Below are 22,348 nucleotides of genomic sequence, written 5' to 3' on the forward strand. Positions count from 1 at the left end.
CATATTAATAAAAATAAATTCTGTGACTTCAGAAGTGTCCTCTTAGTTTTCTTCCTTCACAAGTAAATGATTAAAAGAATTAATTTTATTCAGTGATCTTCTTCTTACTTTTCTTTTACTTCTCTGTTATCCAACTTTATGTTACCATCACATCACTGTATATGATCTCCTTGAAATAGTATTTTCCTTTGTATTTTTTGGCCATGTTAGCCACCCCTTTAAGCTTAAGCATTGTGGATACTTCCAAATCTATTACTTACTCTGAGAAACTATGTTTTACTACATTCTTAATTAATTGAAGGCCTGCTTAAATTATCCTACCTTGGCTGCAAGACAAACAAATAGAAACACACAAAGTATTTATGGAGCTGAATGATGGGAGAGAACTCACAGTCCCGGGAATTTTCTATGGATCTCAAATTAAGAAACATTGTGCTCAACCATGTTTTATTTCATAGGGACACATAGCTATAAGACCTGACCAGACTATAACAAATACAAGTTAAATGCTTTAAAAATTAATAATTTATGAACCAAAACATCTGGGACCATCTCTAATTTCTCTATCTTCGTTGAACTCAATCTTAATTAATTTGTTTTCTTGAACTCTATTTACTTTAAATCAGCCCCAAATTATACATAAAATGATAGACATTTTTGTTATTTCTTATTAACACAATTAATTTAAATTGTCTGCCTGGTAAGAAAAAAAAGTGATGCGTTAGCCATATATGTTATATAAATATAAACGTATATGTTATATAAAGAGCATATATTATATATAAAATCTGTAAGGATTTCCTTGAAACTTTTAATCTGACATCTGAGCAACAAGATAGGAATGTGTGATATAAACCATGCCACTATAAGAATAGCTATGACTCAAGCATTTTTCTGGAATTATCCGTATCTGTGGATCTCATAAATAATTAGAGAAAATATATATGTCAAGTTTAAAAGACCATGTCTCCCATGCCAATTTAGCAATCTTTCTGCTGAAGAGTCAGTAAAAAGGAATACAATTGCCTTTTTTGGGGGGGGCGGGGAGGGGTCCAGTCGTGGGCCTGAACTGTGGGCCTGGGCATTGTCCATGAGCTCCTTTTGCTCAAGGCTAGCGCTTTACCACTTCAGCCACAGCACCACTTCGAGCTTTTTTTTTTCTGTTTATGAGGTGCTGAGGAATCGAACCTAGGGCCTCATGCATGCTAGGCAAGCGCTCTACCACTGAGCTACCTTCCCAGCCCCACACATTGCCTTCTTTCTGATAGAATAAACTGAACTAGAAAACCCAACTTTGATTCAGCTTAGGAGGCAGCAGAGTTAAATTAGTTGCTTCTTCTTTGACCAGTGAATTGAATTTGTCATCAGGTATGCTCTGTGTTGGCCATAAAAAGAATAGTGGAATCTGAGCAGCCCAGGAAGTAAGTACTGTGAGACTCTTATCTTCAATTAATCACCAAAAAAGCTGAAGTGGTGCTATGTCTCAAGTGCTAGCCTTGAACTCATGGATAGTGCCCAGGCCCAGAGTTCAAGCCTCGTGATTGGCAAAATAAAAATAGTAGTGGGAAAAGGAAACACGTGGTTCTCTCTACGAAGCTCCATCCTGATGGCATAAATATAAAACCTATATTAGCTGGATGCTGGTGGCTCACATCTGTCATCCTAGCTACTCAGTAGGCTGAGATCTGAAGATCGGGTTTCGAAACCTCAGCCTAGCAGAAAAGTCTGTGAGACTCTAAAAGCCGAAAGTAGAGCTGTGGCTCAAGTAATAGAGCGCTAGCTAGCCTTGAGCAAAAGAAGCTCGTGACAGTGTCCAAGCCTTGAGTTCAAGCCCCAGAACCAGCACACACACACACACACACACACGCACACACACACACACACAGCCCATATATAATCAGTCCTTTCTGAATACTGAAGAATTTGATGGCAAGCGTAAAGTTAGGTAACAAAATAAAAGTAGTAATATTAATGTCTCAAAAAAGTCCAGTATAATTCAGAATGAATATAATCAATAGAAACTTTCTTCATTTGGATGGAAGGGTATGAGAGGACTAAACAACCCACAAATAGAACAGAGGAAAACAGATTTAAATAAATGCTACAAATATTGGCATAATTTGTGGAGGGGAAGGGAAAAAACAAATTGTTTAAATAGAGATACAGGTGGACCCATTGCAACAATGAGATGTACAAGACATTATGTGGAAAATGAACTTTACAACTTTGGCGCAGGGGAGGGGAGGAGTGAGGAGGAGGAGAGATGGTAAGGGATGGTAAGGGATGGTATGGGGAAACAAAGGAGGAGGCAACAATGCTTGATAAGAAATGCACTCATGACCTTGCCCATGTAATTGTAACCCCTCTGTACGGTATTTTCACAATTAAAAAAAAAAGGTAGATGGGCCTCAAAGCTATACATGTTATTTTGCACATAATTTTAAAAACAAAGCTAGTATTAAAAATGTTTTAATAAGAATGAGGTATGTAAAAGTACATATATTAAGGATGTTTCCACTTCCAGAATATTATATTCAGTTTTGCTGTGTGCATAACAGGTGGGAAATAATACATTTCCAGGGAAATTTACTAGTTAATATAAAAGAGAAATCTTTTTTAGTTCTAAACTTTATTTTTTAAATAACATTTTTATTGTTTTCAAGTAGCTGTACAAAGGAATTACCGTTCGACCAATCAGTTTGTAAGTTTGAGACATCTGGATCGATGTCATCCCTTTCATAATTCTCCCTCATCCCTCCAAACCATCCCTCCCCTCCATTTTCTTAGTTCCATAGGATGTGCACTGAATATTGTGACTATGTCTTCCCTTACTTTCTCTCTTCATTCCTCTATTCCCCTCCCTGAAGCCCCTTCCCCACCTTCCAAGTGCCAGTTTTCTGGTATTTATTTTGTTAGACTGTGTGTTCATTTTTTTGAAGGAATTACACCATTAAATTTAATATTTGTGTGCACTGCATGCAATCTCACATGTGTTTACGTGTACCTTTATAAGTTAATTTGAAAAGATAAAATGTTAGAGGGGAATGTTGAAAAAATTGAAAGAGTACATGTATGCTTTCAAACGCACAGGTTTGGGGTGAAATATTATCCACATGACATTAGCTGTAAGACCTTCATCCTGCTAGTTGAGCTTGCCTGGTCATTTTATCTTGAGCATGAAATGATAACAACTTCATAAGGTGTTTTGTTAGAACATATAACATTCTTCCTTACATAATCACTGAAACATAGTTTCTCCAACTCCCTAGGTAATGAAACAGAGAACTTGAAAGAAATTAATTTGTAATTGCTTTGAATGAAAAGAGATAACTTTACCTGCCATTCCTCTTGTAAACAGTCTCTTTATAATCTAAAGAGTTTACAGTAGAACATGTAACCTTAAATTGCATCAATGTATTCTTGACTCCAAGAGAAGATAATGTCAGAATAAGTTCTAGGCTCCATAATGTCCAAACCAGGAAAATCATGCAAAAATCATTATGAGTATATATTTACTTATTGGAGAATAACTCAATCTAAGTTGTACTGAAAGGATTTAAATCTCAGCTCTGTTCTTTCTGCATGGTTGTAGGTACTGTCCCTAACCACTTCTCTTGAGACTAAACTGCCCAAAATATTCTCTGAAACGCTGTGTTAATTTAATGCATGATATATCTTAACTTCTAATTAATTTTTTGTAGCTTTTACAACTGGGACAGTCATGTTGTTGTTTGCAATTCAAGTTCCAATTATCAAGTTATTTCTGACAATCCTGACGGCTTACTTTTCAAATATAAAAGAGACAGAAAAATTCTCAATGTGGATCCAAAGGTAATTTTGTTTTATAATTATCTATCCCTTCACATGTTATTATATTCCAACCATTATTCCAAAATCCATTCATTACTTGGTAGCTCTAAGTTGTTTTGCTTAGAAATAAAAACCTGTTTTGAAATTCAGAACAAGAACTGTCTTAAAAAATAAACTCCAAAGCTTAATAAAATATGACATTAATAAGAAAGAGTTTAGAAGGAATTTAAGTAGACTTGGTAAGTAGGAATACTTCTATAAAACTTTGAACAGAATTAGGTTTCAGAACCAGTACCCACTGGCCAGTACCCACAATCCTACCTGACTCCAGTCATATTTTACTCTCAGTGGGCAGGGAGTTGGGGGGCTGGTAGAGGAGATGGGCTCTCACATTTGTACCCAGAATTTTAATCCCCATCCATATTTGACCAATACTGAGAACAGTAAAATGGTATGTGTCAATGTATCTTCTAAGTGCTAATTTAAAAGACCCATCTTGGGTATTTTAAATCCATATGCATGACACATACAAAGTGCTCAGTAACTATGTGCCCAAAGAACACAGGGATTCAATTCCATAGCAATAAGTAGATTCACCAGGTTCTAGTGAATCTAAGATCACACCTGTGATCTTAGCTATGCAAGAGGCTGAAATCTGGCTGATCTTGATTTGAAGCCAGCATGGACAGAAAAGACCACAAGATTCCCTCTCCAATTAACCAACACAAAGCTAGGCTAAAGGCATGGCTCAAGTGATGAGTCTCAGCCAGCAAGCAAGTGCAAGGACCCTGAGTTCAAGTCTCAGTACAAATAAAAAAAAGTAAAAATGAAAGAGTAGATTAGTGTCCACAATCAGATTCAACTGGAAATATTTCTCTTGGCAATCCCAAGAGAGTGATCAAAGCTTCTCTCTCACATAATTCTACACAGTGGAAGTTCAATGCTAAAATGCCAGCCTCTATCATCACATACCAAAATAGTCAACAACACTCATGTTTCACACAGCACACTTAGAGCTGGGTGAGAGTTTGCATAGATATGCAATCACTGCTATTTAAAGAGGCTTCTTATACACTTCCACACAAATGGTTCCTCACCACCCATAGTCATATAATTGGCTCTAGTTATATGAAAGGCTGGGAAATATAATCTTTTTTAGGGAGGCCATGAGCCCAGATAAAACAGGGGTTAGGGATAGGAAGAAGAGAGATTTGGACAAATAACTAGCCACTTCTGATACTACTTCAAGACTGCACTACTGGTTTTGGGTCTCAGGTTTCTCAGTACTTAAATGAAGTTCTAGATCAGAAAATCTACAGACCCATATTCATTATGAAACTATGAGTAATAAAAAGAGATTATTAACATACCTTCTCTGTAGTAGTGTCTTTTTATTGATCTAAACTGTCAAAATGGCATCTATTTATGCAGATACAGAAAGCTTAATAAACAGTATTCAGTCTTTTCTTGAATAAGCTAAGCTGTACAAGTAAAAAAGGCCTAAAATTATTCATTGCTTCTTTAAAATGTGTGAAACAAATCTTTGAATCAGCTTTGAATCACATCATACTTTAGGTATTTAACTTACTTTAGGGCTCTACTAATGGCATACTTCTTGAATGTATGTCATGAGTTAGAGTTGTTACGGACTTTGGGGAATCATTATTGAATACAACCTATTACTTGAACATGGCTGAAATAACTTTAAGGCTCTCGGTTCTGATAATCAACTATACGATTTTAAATACTTTGTAAATAGTATGTGACATATAACACATGTCTTCCTATTTTATGGAAGGAAAAAAATGCATTTAAAAGAAGTATTTCCAAATCTTGGAAAAAGAGCAATGATCCAGTTCATGAATGATAAAAGACTCCTTCACTAAGACACATGATGATATTTAAGTACTTAAAAATCATATTCATATTATGTTTTCCTATTTTATTTTAATCTTTACCCTTTTGAAGTTAAAGTAAACAACAGAGCTGAAAAGAAATTTCTGACCTCATCAGCAAAGAAACTTCAAGGCCTTTACTTGACTATATTGCCTTGACAAATTCATTTTAAGTTTCCTGGGTTTTAATATTCAGAACTGGAGCCTAAGAATTTGTTCCTCATTGTTTAATTGCTTTACTCTGATTAAAGTCCTTCCTTCTAATACACCAGGCTCAATTCTTCCTCAGCTAAACCCCAAAAGTACATTCTTTAATACGTTGCCATTGTGAGTATACAGGTTATCAATGAACCACAACTTAAGAACACCTTCTACATAAAGAGACAATAGAGACATCAAGAAATCAGACATTCTATTCTGAAATATAAGTAGAAAAAACACATTGATTTTTGGCTTTTATGGACAAGATAGATGTAAAATCAGAATGTATGGGCTAGGGTAATGGCTAGTAATAGATTATCTGTTTACAAGCACAAGACCCTGAGTTCAATTCCCAGAACCGCAAAAGAAAAAGAAAACACAGGAGGGAAAGGAGGGAGGGAGGGGAGAGGAAGAAGTGGGAAGGGAAGGGAAGGGGAGAGAGAAGAGAAAGAAAAAAGAAAGAGAGAAAGAAAGGAAAGAAAGAAAAAGAAAATTAGCATGTACACCTCTGACATAATCCTTTACCTTCTAAAATGCCTGGTGTTTTACATTTCTATATTTTATACATCCAACATAATAATTCTTAATGACATACAGGATAATAAGTAAATGAGAAATTAAGAAATAAGATCAATGTGTATCTTAATAATGGTAAATGTTAGGAATTATACTCAACATTCTTCTTAGTAATTTTCTTCAAATTCTTCCAAGATGACCATCTTAGAACCCCACCATTTAAGGTTCTGTAAATTATTATGTGAACAGTGCCACCCTTCTTTTCCTTCAAGTTACCCTCTTTGAATATTTTAAGCTTGGAATTAAAGGGGTCAGATAAATGAAAGGTAGAATCAGTGGTAAACAGGATGTGTTTTCTTTGTGCAATGCAGATGTAGGCTCATTAATTCTGAACTGTAGTTCCCATGAAACACAGTTGTTTGTGAATGGTAACAGTGGAAAAAAGAACACCATGCAGGTCTTAGTAATATGAGTTCATTGGTTAAGAAATTCCAAATGCAATAAGAGTTTGGTTGCATTGAAAACAGGACCACTGGCTTTAACTTCCCTGCAGCTGTATAACATCTGGAACAAATAAGGAAAGTTTCTATTTTTGAGTAAGAATGCTTGTCTGAGTGATTCACACCCACCAGAATGTTTCCAGTGTATTATCTTTAGAGGGCTTGAGTGGAAGTACTTTACACTCACTCTTCTGTATTAGTCAAACAATTGAAAAATATGTATTTTCTCTTAATGTTGGAAAGTAATAACCGTATTTGAGTGTCACCATAGCATATTAGCTCTAAAACCAACAAGATGAAAAAGATTATATAGAACATACCAAACAGGAAAAGAAAAAACTTTTCTTAATTACATCTCCTCTTTTTGTGGAAAAAGTCCATGAGAGCCCATCACTTAGAAAAATACCTCATAACAAGTAAATGATAACTAATCATGAATAAATAATTGAATGAATGATCCTAAGAGCAAATAATAATAACAATATAATAATGATAATGTCACACTAATCCAAAATTGAATAGATATTATCATTCATATTTGACATAGCAATGGTGAGTACAGTCATCCTACCTTATATTTATCCAAATAAATCAGAAAAAAAAAACTGCAGGAATTTATCACTGGGAAGAGGTTTGGTAGAGGTTAGGGAGAAATCTTTATTTTGCTTTCAAGTCTTCTTGTGTGGTCCAAGGAATGTGTAATTTAAGTTATCTCAATGAGACTATTAAATTAGAATGTATTTTTAATTTCTGAACAGACTCCAGCAGTTTAAGTGATCTGCTCAAGGTCACACAGTACATTATTAGTAGAATCCAGCAGTGAAACTTAAACTCAAACATTGAGACAGCCTGCTTGGGTGGGGGGCAGAGGGGGAGCAAAAGTAAGTCAGTCTTTGTTCTTTAGCTTCTTTGCTTTGAGGCAGAAGCTAGTAGAGATGACATGTAAGGGGATGGCACAGAAATAAATGTTACCTAATAACAGAGAAGGAAATCTTTCTTCTTAGCTGTGGCTTGAAAGATGATGAGAAATTGACTTTAAAGAGAGGAAGAGACAGTCAGTAGCAGGAATTGAGTCTATTAGCCAACCTTCACAAGTATTAAGACAAGGGAAATTTTAAAAATAATTTCAATTTGGCTGTTGCACTGGCTTGATGGAGTAAGTAGGAATTAAGCCCAAAGTCTCACAAAACCTTTCCTGTAGGACTGATGAGGATTGTGGACTGGGTGTATGGGAAAAATGCCAAGTCACTTGTGCATAGAAATAAAAGGGTAAAAACATTATGTTTTAAAAGGATTGGAAGGTGTTCATCAACACATACTAGCAAGGGGGACACAAAGAGCAAATAAAGAGCAAAGATTAGAAGAAATAGAGCTCTTGTCATAGCTAGTGTATTTGGTTCATGTTTTTAATAGTCCAACTGCCTGATTATTTCAAGAAAGACCAAACGTGGAGAATTTATGTTTCTAGAAGTGTTTTGGGAAGATCTCACTCCAGCCCTTAGAAAAGAAAGAAATACTGGAACATATCTTGAGTCTAATTGCTTACCAAACGAAACAGGCAAACAAAGCATGCTTAAAAGATCACGGAGGGTATGTGGTTTCTCTTAGATGTAGGACAATGGTGGGAAAAAAGACATTATTATAGAATAACATATGTATTAATTTGTTCATAATTAATTATGTATGCATTAATTTGGCAAGAAATAGTTCTCCTTTTGCTTTATGTGCCAATACTCTTGACTACATCTAAGAACTCAGACTCCTCTTTTTTAAAAAGAATTGTTCACAATTTTCCAGTCATAACAGTTATTGGGCATGTAGACTCTAGCCTACCTCTGCTTAATCATGAGTGATGGCTATCAATTCAGTAAAGCATTTCCTCTTCTCTCTTCATATTAGGCCAATCAGGAGAACTTCAGGCTCCAACTCTAGCAGTCACACTAATCAGTCTGTGATGAAAGCCAGAAGTTTATATTTTTACAGTATCCCCAGGTGACCCTAAAGATTAGTTAGATTTGGGCTGAAAATATGGATTAGTGGTAGAGTGTTTGCCAAGCATGCATGAAGTCCTGGGTTCAATTCCCTTGTACCACATAGACAGAAAAAGCCTGAAATGGTGCTGTGGCTCAAGTGGTAGAATGCTAGCCTTGAGCAAAAGAAGCTCAGGGAGAGTGCCCAGGCCCTGAGTTGAAGCCCCAGAACTGGCAAAAAAGAAGAAGAAGTTTAGCTGGATTTGATGCCCACCATTTTACTTAGTAATATTTTTGGGAGAGATGGAGTCAGTCATGGGCCTTGAACTCTGGGCCTGAGTGCAGTTCCTCAGCTCTTCAGCTCAAGGAGAGAGTTCTACCACTTGAGCCACAGCACCACTTCCTGTTTTCTGGTGGTTTATTGGAGATCAGAGTTTCATGGCCTTTCCTGACTGGGCTGGCTTTGAGCCTCAGATCTCAGTCTCCTGAGTAGCTAGAATTATAGGCATGAGCCACCAGCACCCAGCTTTTATGTAGTAATATTTTACTAGCTATTGCTTTACCTTACAATATATGCATAAAAAAACAAACTTTATTCCGTTAAAATGAATTTTAATTCAAGAGTCTTAATTTTAAGTAGCTTAAATTACACATTCCTGGGAATGCACAAAACGACCAGACAGTACAGGGAATATACCAGACTTCCAGACAACCTCCACAAATTACAAACATACTGTATGCTTCCACTGATACATTGCTGCCATTTAAAAAAATAATTACAGAAAGATGAGGGGCTGTGGATGATACCTATTTTTGCTATCACTGTGATCTCAAGAATTAGTTTGTGAAGTCCTTTTGTACATAGTCTCAAATTAAACATTAGTGACCAAATCTTATAACGTATGAAGTACAGGGCATCCACCTTCTGATTCTTTTACCATTGTATTGCCAGTGTTAGTGCCATACCCGCACATGGTAGATACTCAATGACATCTGTAAAGTGAATAAATTGAATATTAACTATTTGCAAAAGAAATGAAATAGTAGATCCAAAAATAATCCTGGAAACTTTTGAGGTTAACTCCAAAATTCTTTAGGATCTTAGGGACTAGAAACATATGTAAAGCTAAAAATATGTTTAGTTAAAAACTACCAGAATAATTGGAGCTTGTATGTTTTTTTCTTCTTGGTAGGTGCATTAAACCACAAACATTCTTAGCTGAGCCTTGAAATGCTGACTATAGATGTTCAGAGAAATGACATTGTATCAGATATATAGTTATATAATTGAATTAGAGACTTAGTCATTTAAAAAAAAACAAACTTATTTTTGTCATTATCATTGTCATGTATGCAGATGCTTTAAGCAAATATGTCAGATGCTGATTGTTTTTAATTTTCTTAAATTTTATTGTAAAGGTGATGCACAGAGGGTTACAGTTACGTAAGTCAGGTAATGAGTACATTTCCTTTTGAACAGTGTCATTCCCTCCCGCATTCTCTCCTAGTTTTTCTCCTCCTTACTTCCCTTCCCCCATTTGGATAGTTTCATTCCAACATAATGTCTAGTATCACTGCTGAATTGGTTCACCCTTTGTCCCACTATTTCTATGCTTCCCTTTCCCCTCCCATATCAGATTAATTTATATACAAGATAAAGGGTACAGAAATACAAAACAGTGACCAAAAGGAATAAACCAAAGAAAAAAAGGAAAGAAAAAAAACATTACAATAAAAAAATTCTTGTTTCCATTTCTTGGTATTCATTATTTTATATGATCATATGCACATAGCTAGTGAGACCTTGAATATCCTCCTTTGTTCTCACTGTGTGAATGTTTAGAGTGCTGTTTAATCAATCATGTCCAAGTGAATTATTTCTTTTACTATCCATTGTGTTTACTCACAGATGTATAGGCATATTCTAATAATTATAAATGAGGAAAGCCATAGGCTGAAGATTTAAAAAGGGACTTTACCAAAGAAGAAATAGGAATGGCCAATAGACACATGAAGAGATGTTTGACATCACTGGCCATAAAAAGAAATGCAAATCCAAACAACTCATCCCAGTTAGAATGGCCATTTTCAAGAAAACTAACAATAATAGATGCTGGTGGGGATGTGATCAAAAGGGGATACTACTACACTGTTGGTGTGAATGTAATCTTGTTCAACCACCCTAGAAAGCAGTATGGAGGCTCCTCAAAAGAACTCCCCTATGATCCAGCAATCCCATTCCTGAGCATATACCCAATGGATCACAAACCAGGCTACACAAAAGGCATCAGCACAACTATGTTCATTGTATTGTTGTTTGGGTTTTTTTTTTTAACTGTATTTTTTTGTCTTTTCTTTTTTGGTACTGGGGATCGAACCCAGGACGTTGCACTTGCTAGGCAAGCGCTTTGCCACTGAGCTACATCCCAGCTCTCATTGTATTGTTTAGCATAACCAAAATATGTAATTAACCCAGATGCCCCTCAGTGGATGAATGATCAAGAAAATGTGGTATATATAAACAGTGGAATTCTATGCTTCTATCAGAAAGAATGCTACTGCCCCATTCATAAGGAAATGGAAAGACTGGGAGAAAACTGTATTAGGCAAAGTAAGCTGATTTCTTTTACTATGAGCAAAAAAATAACTAGGTCAGTTTGATTCTTAAATAAATTTGGTTAAAAGAAAATAACTGAATAATTAGGCTTTTTTTTAATCTGGAGAAAAATTCCAGCAGCACCAATTTTCTCCTCTGTTCTCTCACAACAGCAAGTACCACCCAGGTACTGCTATTAGTAGGAAAGGTGTTAATCGCCTCCTTCACCTTGGATCTGCTTCTAAGTCCATTGATTGCTCTTAGTTTCCCTTGCCACCCAGACCTTCAGTCCCAACCCATCACAGCCTACAACTATTGTTGTAAATGTAGAAGCCCTTACCATTCTTCAAGCAAATGGTTCCTCTGTTCCAACCTCTATTGAAGGGGATCAGTTTTGCAATTTGTCTTTTCACAGGAGACAGGTATATTTCCTTTGGAATATTAACATAAAAACAAGCTATGAAAGTGTAGCTCAATGGCAGAATGCTTGTCTAGTTTGTATGAAACCCAAGGTTTGATTCCCAGCATGGACAGAAAATCACAAAGTGGAATAACTGTAAGCAAAATTTAAACACTCTACAAGAATGTCCCCTCAAACTCTACTGAAAAACTGAAGTCTGGGCCAGTAGGTCTGGGGCCACTTACTGAATCACCAACACCACTTTTTTGGCCCTTGGCTTTGCCTTGGAGGCTGCTTGTAAAATGATGCTTTTTAACTGTGGCACAGTTGTAGTCATTAAGTAAAACTGAGATCTTGCCAACTTTCTGGTTTTGCTGCCCAAATTACTGAATATTTGGTTGATTATAGCCTTAAAACACCCACATACTAAGTAGCTTTTAAACATTTCTCCCCTGGGCAATCACCTGGTGTATCTGAACTAAATGTCCACCACATATAAATTAAGTATTTACTCAACTAACTACTGCTAAAATCAATGGCCTTAAGGAGCACATTAAAATTACATAATTGAACTTGGCTTTTATGAATTAAAACTCCTGAAGCTTAAATTCCATGTCCTCCTCCTGACCTGGAAGAATGACTTTAATTTTACATGCAGTATTTATGGAACATGCCCTAGAGATAAGCACATTGCTGTAAAGTATCCAAGGTCTGAACATATATTTGAAATAGAGCACACAAAAGATGAACTGGAAGAAAGAAAATAACAAATACATAATTTTGAATTATTACATAACTCCCATGACTTTCACCACACCAACAAATCCTTTATTTTCTCAGGCATTGAAACACCAAAGCAAGATGAGAGATGTTAATTTATTAGAATATGAAGCACACTAGCATGAATGATGGCAGAAAATGAGAAAAATCCCAATAGTGACAATGTCTAAGTGGATGTTGCTGGCTTGCATATCTTCAGCACAAGCAGTCATGGCTTAGACTATGTGCAATGCCTTAAGTAGCCAAAGGAAAAATCAAAATTAATACTTAACACAACCTTTCCTTCCCCCCACCCCCGCGAAAAATGGCAGCCCGAACTCACCAGCCTGAATAATTACCTCTTAAGCACAAATGGCTGCTGCAGAGATTAAATTCTTAATCTTTTGGGAAGCACAACTTACTTTTTAATTTTGATGATCTTCATAAATTTATCGGAAACAGGAAAGAATACACACCTTGCCATGAGCAGAGTAACATAATATGGTCAGGATATTCAAACACACATCCAGACCACTTACTGAATCTCACTTGCTCATTTGAGGTTTACTGAGAGTTACTCCAAATATCTGGAAACAGGTGAAAGAGCTAGGAATGGCCACAAAGTTCAGGAAGGATAAAGCCATTTAAGAAGGACAATATTGTAAGTGGGTTGGAGTTACAACAATTTTATCAGCTCTGTAATTAGGAAAAATCGCTTAACCTCTATGAGTGCTGCTTCACCTCTGTTGCACCATGTATAAAAATCTCTGCAAACAGTAATTTTATAAAAGGTTTTCCTGAGGGGAAAATGTGTCTAAAATGTCTGGTATCAAGTAGGTACTTGAATACATATTTCTTCCTTGTGGGATATTACTTTACATACTGCAAATGTCCTAAATGGAAACACTACAAGAAAAAAATGGAAATAATCTGTATGTCCATGATTGGGCAATGGTTAAAAGGTTACTCTGCATTTACACAAGAAATAGAATATAACAGTTTTAATGTGAACATGATTATTAAGTGGAAAAAACAAGTTTCAAAATAGTGTAGATAATAGTTTTTCATTTTTAGCTATAATTCCTCATATAAGAATTTTCCACTCATAAACATTAAGGTTAGTTCTTGTTTTCCTTCAACTAACAGCTCTACAACTGTCTGTGGGAAACCCCACAGATACTTCAGACAGACTTCTAAAGTAAAATCACTTAGTTTGTAAAGCCTTAAAGAGAGACTGTCAAATTGTATTTCAGACCATATCAATTTACAATTACACCTGAACTCTTGTAAGACTCATTTGCCGTGCTCTATTTATTTTGCAATTTAAAATACAATTTTATTGTTATCAATAGGGTGTTGTACACAGGGGTTACCACTTTATTTTGTAGGTTTTGAACTTTGTTCATTCTGAAGAACAAATTTAATTGAAGTCAATTTCTTTACATTTTTATAGTTACTGGAAATAATATTGATTATTAATCAGCAGGTCAAAATGCTTGAAAGGAAATGGACTCATTGCCTTGCTCATGTAACTGTAACCCCTCTGTACACTATCTTTTTTTTTTTTTTTTGCTGGTTGTGGGGCCTGGACTCTGGGTCTGGGTGCTGTCCCTCAGCTCTTCAGCTCAAGGCTAGCGCTCTACCACTTGAGCCACAGCGCCATTTCCACACTTTTCTGCTTATGTGGTGCTGAGGAATCGAACCCAAGGCCTTATGCATGCAAGGCAGGCACTCTACCACTGAGCTACCTTCCCAGCTCCCCTCTGTACACTATCTTTACAATAAAAATATATATTTAAAAAATAAATAAAAGGGGCTGGGAAGGTGGCTCAGTGGTAGAGTGCTTGCCTTGCATGAATGAGGCCCTGGGTTCGATTTCTCAGTACCACCTAAGCAGAAAAACCCGGAAGTGGCACTGTGGCTCAAGTGGTAAAGTGCTGGCCTTAAGTTGAAGAGCTGAGGGACAGTGCCCAGGCACAGAGTTCAAGCCCCACAAAACCGGCAATAAATAAATAAATGAATATATGACCAGTAAAAAAAATATGAAGATGTGTGATGACTCACCTTGGCAATAGAAGGGCTTGAATTTTATAGACATGAATGTTTGCTTTTCGTTACTGTAATTTTCCTTTTTTCCTTTGATAGCTCCTTACATAATGAAAAGGAATGGTGCACTTTCAGATGACTTAACAGTAATAAAGCCTAAAAAATACCCCCCCCCAAAAAAGAAAAGATAAAGCTAAATTCTGTGAATTTTTGTGTGCATGATGGTCCTGGGCTTCGTGGGTTCTGTCCCTGAGCTTTTTTCCTCAAGGCTAATGCTCTACCACTTGAACCACTTCCAGCTTTTTGGTAATTAATTGGAGATAAGATTTTCATGAATTTTCCTGCCCACGCTGGCTTCAAACCATGATTCTCAGATCTCATCTTCCTGAGTAGCTGGGATTATAGACATGAGACACTGGCACCCAGCTTCACTTACATAATTTTAACATGCTTTTCAAAGCCACTGATTTTTAGCAGTAAATAAGTAAATACTTAATCAAAATAACCATATTCATCTATTGATTTTTTTCTTCTCTAATTGTTACTACTTTCTTCCCATTTTCCTAAAATTTTGGTGGATTTTTTTTCAAATTAATGTTTAAGTATTTAATGTGTAAATGGCTGCAATTTAGAAGATAATTGTGTAAGCCTTTGTAGTGGTTTATGGTATGTGTAGATTTAAACATGGCTCAAACTAGTTCTTTCTCCTTCTGAGTTTTAAAGTTCACATATTAAGATTGGGAAAATACTTTACATTCATCTAAATTTGTTTGTCATTTCTTTAATGCATTGAAATCTGTGATTCTCCTCGTAGTAAGTTGGAATTTCTTCACTTCTCACTTCATCCATATTTCTCAGAAATGTATTGCTCTGGTTATCATCTTAGTAGCCTGTTTTACTCATATTTTATACGTGGCTTTGAGTCCAGTCTCTTCTAGGACCTTGCAATGATCTCAGACAGAGGTGTTTAAAAGCTTCTTATACTGGGATTTTGAAGTGAGAACATTCCATGTGCTGATTGGACTCTTTCTGCTACAAGGCTTGCTCTTGCTAATTTGTATGTGTGATCGCTATTAGCAATTTTATGACGTATTATCAAAGAAAACTACAGGGCTGGGAAGGTGGCTTGGTGGTAGAGTGCTTGCCTAGCAAGCATAAAGTTCTGGATTCAATTCCTCAGTACCACTAAACAGAAAAAGCTGTAAGTGGTGCTGTGACTCAACTGGTAGAGTGCTAGTCTTGAGCAAAAGAAGCTCAGGGAGAGTGCCTAGGCACTGAGTTCAAGCCCCAGGACTGGCATATAAATAAAAAAATTAAACTATAAGGCAATATAATTTTAAACAAATAAGAATTTAAGTTCTTTTTGGAAATTTCCATATGGGATCTCAAATTGGGCTTTTGAGACCTTCTATATTTATTGTGCTGACGTGAAAAAAACAAGCCCAGAAAGTCATTCCATCAGAATTTACCTGCAAAAACTATAAATTCAGATATATTTCTTTTATTTTTCTTTATGCCAGAATAGACAAAGGTTACTTCTTTGAAAGAAATTACATTCTTGGATACAAAAGACAGGCCAGTTTGCCTACAATCAATTTGAAAGCATAACATCTTTGAGAAAAGTTCAACTAGATTAAATGAGCAATGTTTTCAAGTATGACATTGCAGTCAATTTCTTGGTTTTATAATTTGTACAATTATATCCTGGTATAAAGGATGAGAGCTTCTGATTGAATATATGCAAATTCGTACATTGAAAGTAAGGAGCCTTAATAGAACCCTCTGAATTCTAGACATGTAAGTAAAAAAACAGATATCATTTTTAAATACTGTTACTGGAACTTGAACTCCAGGGCCTTGTGTTCTCACTTGGCTTTTCCTTCAGAGCTAGTACTCCACCACTTGAGCAATGCCTCCGGTTCCATCAGAAAGAATGATATTGTACCATTGCTAAGACTTGGGAACAATTATATTAAGAGAAACTTCAATCCTCAAATCTCAGCCCCCTGAATAGCTAAGATTATAGTTAGAATACATTGAGACCTGACTCAGATATCATTTTAAGTGGTTTATTTAAGTTTACAAAAGTAGAATATACTAGATTCTTGTGGGTTATTGAATGTTTAAGTGGGAGGAAGATGTTTTTAATACATCTGGAAAACACAACACTAGACTATAGGCATAAAAGCTGTCTACCATTCATTGATTCTAGTGCTATCCTGTTCTACTGGATCTCATGTTAATCATCACACACAACCTTTCCTTTGGCCCTGAAATACTCATAGAAATATTGACTCAGTCTATCCATGAAGCAATCTTTACATTGCCAGTTCTGTACTGTTCTATACTGAAGTGTAGATGCTGGAAGGATTTGATACAGAGATTCTGTAGTGTTTCCTTCTTGCTGAGCATAGAAATTAGGGCCTATATCCTGTCAGAGATTTTGGAGATGCATGAGAATAAAATACTAGGCTAGAGAGTATTTTTGAATTATGACTAAAAATTTACCATTGCACACAGTTAAATGAAAGTTAGTAACAAGAATAAGAAACAAACCAGGGCCAAGATAACAAAGCAATGTAAAACAATTTAGACAAATTAAATGTATTTTCAAAGAGGTCTATGAATAGTGTATCTGATTTAAAAAATGATTAAAAAATAATTTCATTAAAGAAAAAAACTCTTGAAACATGACAGAATAATCCCAAGATATAATTATCAACACCATATGAATGTCAGGTAAAGAAATTCAGTTAATCTGTAGTAAAATCTCAATATTTATATTTTTGCCAGTAGCTGGAATTATAACTAATAATTTACACTATTATTATCCAGTTACCGTTAAACAAAGCACAACTAAAATTCTCACAAATAGAAGAAAACCTGGTAGAAATATTCCTAAGAGGTGTAATCTGTGTTTTCCCTGGAAATGAAAACATGTAAGAAGCTAAGAACAATAACCAACTTCCTATAACACATAGAAAAATGTCCAAATACTTATATTAATACTATCAAATCAACACAAATTTACCTAGGATAGGTTGATCATCTCCTCTGACTTGACAACTGCTCTGGTTGGAGTATATAAACAGACTTAATTATTTTTAGCACTATTTTTCAAACACACAAGACTGAATCTTTATAATTGTTTTTCTAAAGTTCCCTCTAGGAAATCTCAAAGATTTTGAACATGAAAGAGAGCAGTTTGGGCCATAAAAGAGAGCCTAAAAGTTTTTTTTCAATAACTAGGATCTAGTTATGAAATGAAAAAGTCAGAAAAAATTGTCAATGGGTATTCATATACTTTGTTAAATCAAGCAACCAGAGAAATACTGAGTTAACCACTTAAGTAAACATTTTAAACAATTAAGATTTTAAAAATGAATAGAAGTGGGCTGGGAAGGTAGCTCAGTGGTAGAGTGCTTGTCTTGCATGCATGAAGCCCTGGGTTTGATTCCTCAGTACCACATAAGCCGAAAAAGCTGCAAGTAGCGCTGTGGCTCAAGTGGTAGAACGCTAGCCTTGAGCTGAATAGCTCAAGGACAGTGCCTAAGCCCAGAGATCAGGACCCATGACCGGCAAAAAATAAAATAAAATAAAAAATAGAAGTTAACATACTTGTGCTCTTATAAACAACACATTTTGTTCTTTGTTTTTCTTATTTTCCTTAAATAATCACACATTTAATGAATATAACATAGGGCACAGAAAATTAGTCTTACAAGACAGTGAATCTTTGGTATATAGGCAGATTACACAGAAGCTTTAAAATGACTTTTTCAAAAGAAGAGTCGAGCATTAAACAAGCCTATCAACACTAAACAGACAGTACTGCACTCCAAAACAGAAAATATATTCTGCGTTCAGATAAGAAAAAATAAAGATCTTTCTAATTTGTAACTATCAACACATAGAGAAATATACATAGCTAATAATCAGACCCAACCTTAGCCACAGATCAATGCAAACATAACACAAGAAAAGAAAATCACCAGTCTACATATCCAGGACTCATCTTCTCCAGTCAGTGCAAGAATCTCAATATAAACTTAGATGAGTAGACAAATAATACAAATAAAGTTCTGGAAAATTGTTTCTCATCCAAAAGAATTTGCATAGGTGACAAGAGTTAGATCATAAAACTATATTCTGAATCACCACTCTAATGGGGTATAATTTATCAACTATAAAAAATTCAAAGACAAAAACACAAAAATAGTCATAGGGCTAATATGGAAAGCAACAATGGACCCGAGAAGTTAGCAATTCATTGCTACTGAGGATTTTCCTCTGGCAGTAAAGAAAGATGGACCTAGGATCCTAAGAGGTGCCCTCATCTCCTGGAGAGAAGGTGAGTCAGCCTCCACAAGCACAGACACAAAATGAATTTGCCAAAAATACCCTTTAATTCATTGATTATAGATGGCACTGGAAATATAATAAGTGCAAAGAGAATTCAAAGGATATATATGTAAAATAGATTGCTGTTTTTTGTTATCCTTAAGTAGTTATACAAAAGGATTTCAATTCAACATGTCAAACTATGAGTACAGTGTATCTTGATCATCCCTCTCATCATTCTCCTCACCATCAATGCCAGCTTTACCCAACTGCCTCAAGTTACCTGGTTCCATTTTCATGTATATACCTTGAATATTGTGACTATTTGCCTAGCCTTCATTTCTCTACTCATTTCACCCTCCCCCGTTGAATCCTATCTCCTGACAAAACATGTTCAGCTTCCTAGTATTTTGTTAAACTGTAAGATAGTTGAACAGACTCATCCTTTGCACATACCAAACTTTAGTCAGGTTGTCTAGTTATATATGCTATATGACCCTGTATGTTTTCATATGTGTTTATAATTTACATCTAACTTCCACAAATGAGAGAAAATATGTACCCTTTGTCTCCCTGAGCCTGACTTATTTCACTTAACATGTTATTTCAGTTCCATCCATTTCCCTGCAAATTATATAACTTCTCCTTGATTGATGAATAAAATTCATACACAAACACACACACACAGACATATATGTCACTATAAGACCATTACTTTCATTCCATTGGGTCCAAGCAATTTACATTTTATAAACAATAACAATATAGGCAGTTTTTTACACCTTTAATAATTGTAAAATAACACAAACAAAATAGCAGCAAAAACAAAAACAAAGTAAAAATGACATGAATGAACCCATTTGATTTGCCCACTTCAAGACTATAGTTTTTCCAGTCCCGGTTAATAAAACCTGGGTCAAAAATATCCTTCTGTGACTGACACAAGAAAATAAATACTAGCAATGGAAAAGAGCAATACCAAAACTTGATTCTACCACCATTTCTGAGTTTCTTTTTGTTTGTTTTAAATATATTTTTTATTGTAAAGATACTGTACAGAGGGGTTACAGTTACATGAGTAAGGTAATGAGTCCATTTCCTATTCAGCATTGTTACCCCCTCCATTGTTTTTCCCCTACCATTCCTTTCCTCCCCACCCCCTGACACCTCCCTCTGACCACCCCCTGCAAAGTTGTAAAGTTCCTTTTCAACATAGTGTCTTGTGTGTATCATTGTTACAATGGGTCAACTTGTATCCTTATTTCAGCATTTTGTTTTTTACCTTCTCCTCCCCAAATTAAAAAAATGTATATACAAGATGCAGGACACCAGAATCAAATACAGTGACAACAGGGGTTATTCCATGGGGAAAGAACATATAAAAAAACAAACAAACAAACAAAAATCACATAGTACATTATAAATACATTAACAAGAACAGCAAGAAAGATAAAATCTCTTAAGTCCCTCTCTTAGGGTTGATTTCGTGTAGCATCATCTTATGTTTTCTACAGTATTTTCACAATAAAAAAAAATAATAAATTTTTTTAAAAAACCAATTCTGAGTTTCTTACCATTTCTCTCTATAACCAATGGAAAGAGTTGTTCGCAAGGTAGCTCTCTGTGAACTTGTCATCATGTGGGAAATCCCAAGTAAAATAGAGATCACGTCTTTCTCACTGATTATAATTTGAAAGGGGGAAAAACAGCAGATCAAATCCTTTTGAAGATGATAATAAGTTTTATTGTCAAGCCATCATGGACAGGTATGTTAACTGACTTGAACCAATTCCAACTTTGAAGTATTGGTCTGACAAACTAGAAATCAAGATAGAATTCTTTTTAATTATGAGCCTGAAGTGTCATGTGTTTTTAAAGCCCTACATTAGGATTTCTGTAGTTAGTGACTCACAGCGTACAAGAGAATCTAGACCAGAGTGAATCTGGGATTCTCTTTGATCCCAAGTACTTTTAGTAATGTCACAACCCTGTAGCCACAAAGCTCATAATGGAAATCATCACTGCTCCTGAAACAAAAAGAATCATCAGGGGTGGAGTAGAATTAACTCATGGGAACAGCCATTTTAATTTTGTTTTCTGTAAAAATCCTCTGATGCCAATTATTTGTATGGATTTGGTTAACAATGTAATTTGTGTATTTTAGGCTCAACCTGGGGACAACTCTACTAGAATCCCTATCCAGACAGACCTCTACATACAAGCTGTCATTTTTGACCATGTTTCCAGAAGGAAGAATTAAGTACCAACATGTTAGATGGTTCTCTAATTGTTTGTTAAATTAAAATTAATTCTGTAGTTTAAAAAAATTGGAACCATAAACGAGTCCTACAACTTGAAGGCAAATTAGAATAATAAAATTTAATAAGGAAATTAAGAAAAACTGTAATTTTGTCCATCTTTTTATTGTGCAGATAGCCTCTTGATCTGAGTTGAGGTTTTTGTAATTTTTTTCCCCTGAACATGGAAGCTGATTGCAACAGTTCATGGAAGAGAATCTTGTTGCCACTTCAAAGATACACTAATTGGTGACATATTTTGAAGCTCAGATTTTCCAAAACAAAAATGTTCCAGGTCCCACAATTGCCAAATCTAGCGTGCCAAACATTATGCCATGTGGCTCTGCTGGCAGTCCTCATCCCTAAAAAATCACTGAATATTGATAAGGAGCCCCAATTTGGAGGACAGGCATAGGAAACACTGTACGGATGCAAGTCTTTCGATAGCTCTGCATATATAAAATACGAAATAGTCTAGAAGATTATTTTAATATCAAAAAAGGCTTATATGCCTGGACAGCACAAACCCCATGCAACGAAGTTAAAAATAATGAAATCTAAAAGAAGCTCAAAGACTTCATAAGAGAAATGAGCATGTTTTCCTAGTATGTTCTGCAGGTGGCTTTGTGCAGAAAAGAAATTTAGAGGCAATCTTTTATTTAAAATTAATGTTTGGTTCTTCCTCTTCTTTCCAGTTCTCTTCCTTTGCTATCCAGTCTATTACTGCAGCAATCAGGAAAAGGAAAACAATGTGGGCTTCTGCCCTATGATACTGGGTTAGAAGAGCCCAGGACAGTGTCAGGTTCAAATGGGGTGAAAAGTGTGTGTTCATGGGGGACAGCAAGAAAGATTAGATCCCAAGCAGGGTGCAAGAGGACGACCTGTTAAACTGGAATTCGATGTCATGGTGTGATCTCATAGTCTTCGGTATATACCACAGATGCAAACTATGCAGATCTGTATTACTATGTACTCCAAATGTACATTGTATGGATTATGCACACATATTACTTTCTC

General features: G+C 35.6%; 1 protein-coding gene across 1 annotated transcript in view; it reads left to right on the forward strand.

Annotated features, from left to right (window-relative positions):
- The window catches only part of Cfap299 (cilia and flagella associated protein 299), a 577,316-nt gene extending 556,022 nt beyond the window's left edge, over positions 1-21,294 (forward strand). The window contains exons 5-6 of the mRNA XM_042678010.1: positions 3,702-3,831; positions 21,199-21,294. Coding sequence (XP_042533944.1) covers positions 3,702-3,831; positions 21,199-21,294 — 226 coding nt within the window. The remainder of the gene's footprint in view (positions 1-3,701; positions 3,832-21,198) is intronic.
- The last annotated feature ends 1,054 nt before the right edge of the window (positions 21,295-22,348 follow it).

Source organism: Dipodomys spectabilis, unplaced genomic scaffold (assembly GCF_019054845.1).
Source record: "Dipodomys spectabilis isolate Male_0828 unplaced genomic scaffold, ASM1905484v1 ptg000043l, whole genome shotgun sequence".
NCBI classification, from domain to species: Eukaryota; Metazoa; Chordata; class Mammalia; order Rodentia; family Heteromyidae; genus Dipodomys; species Dipodomys spectabilis.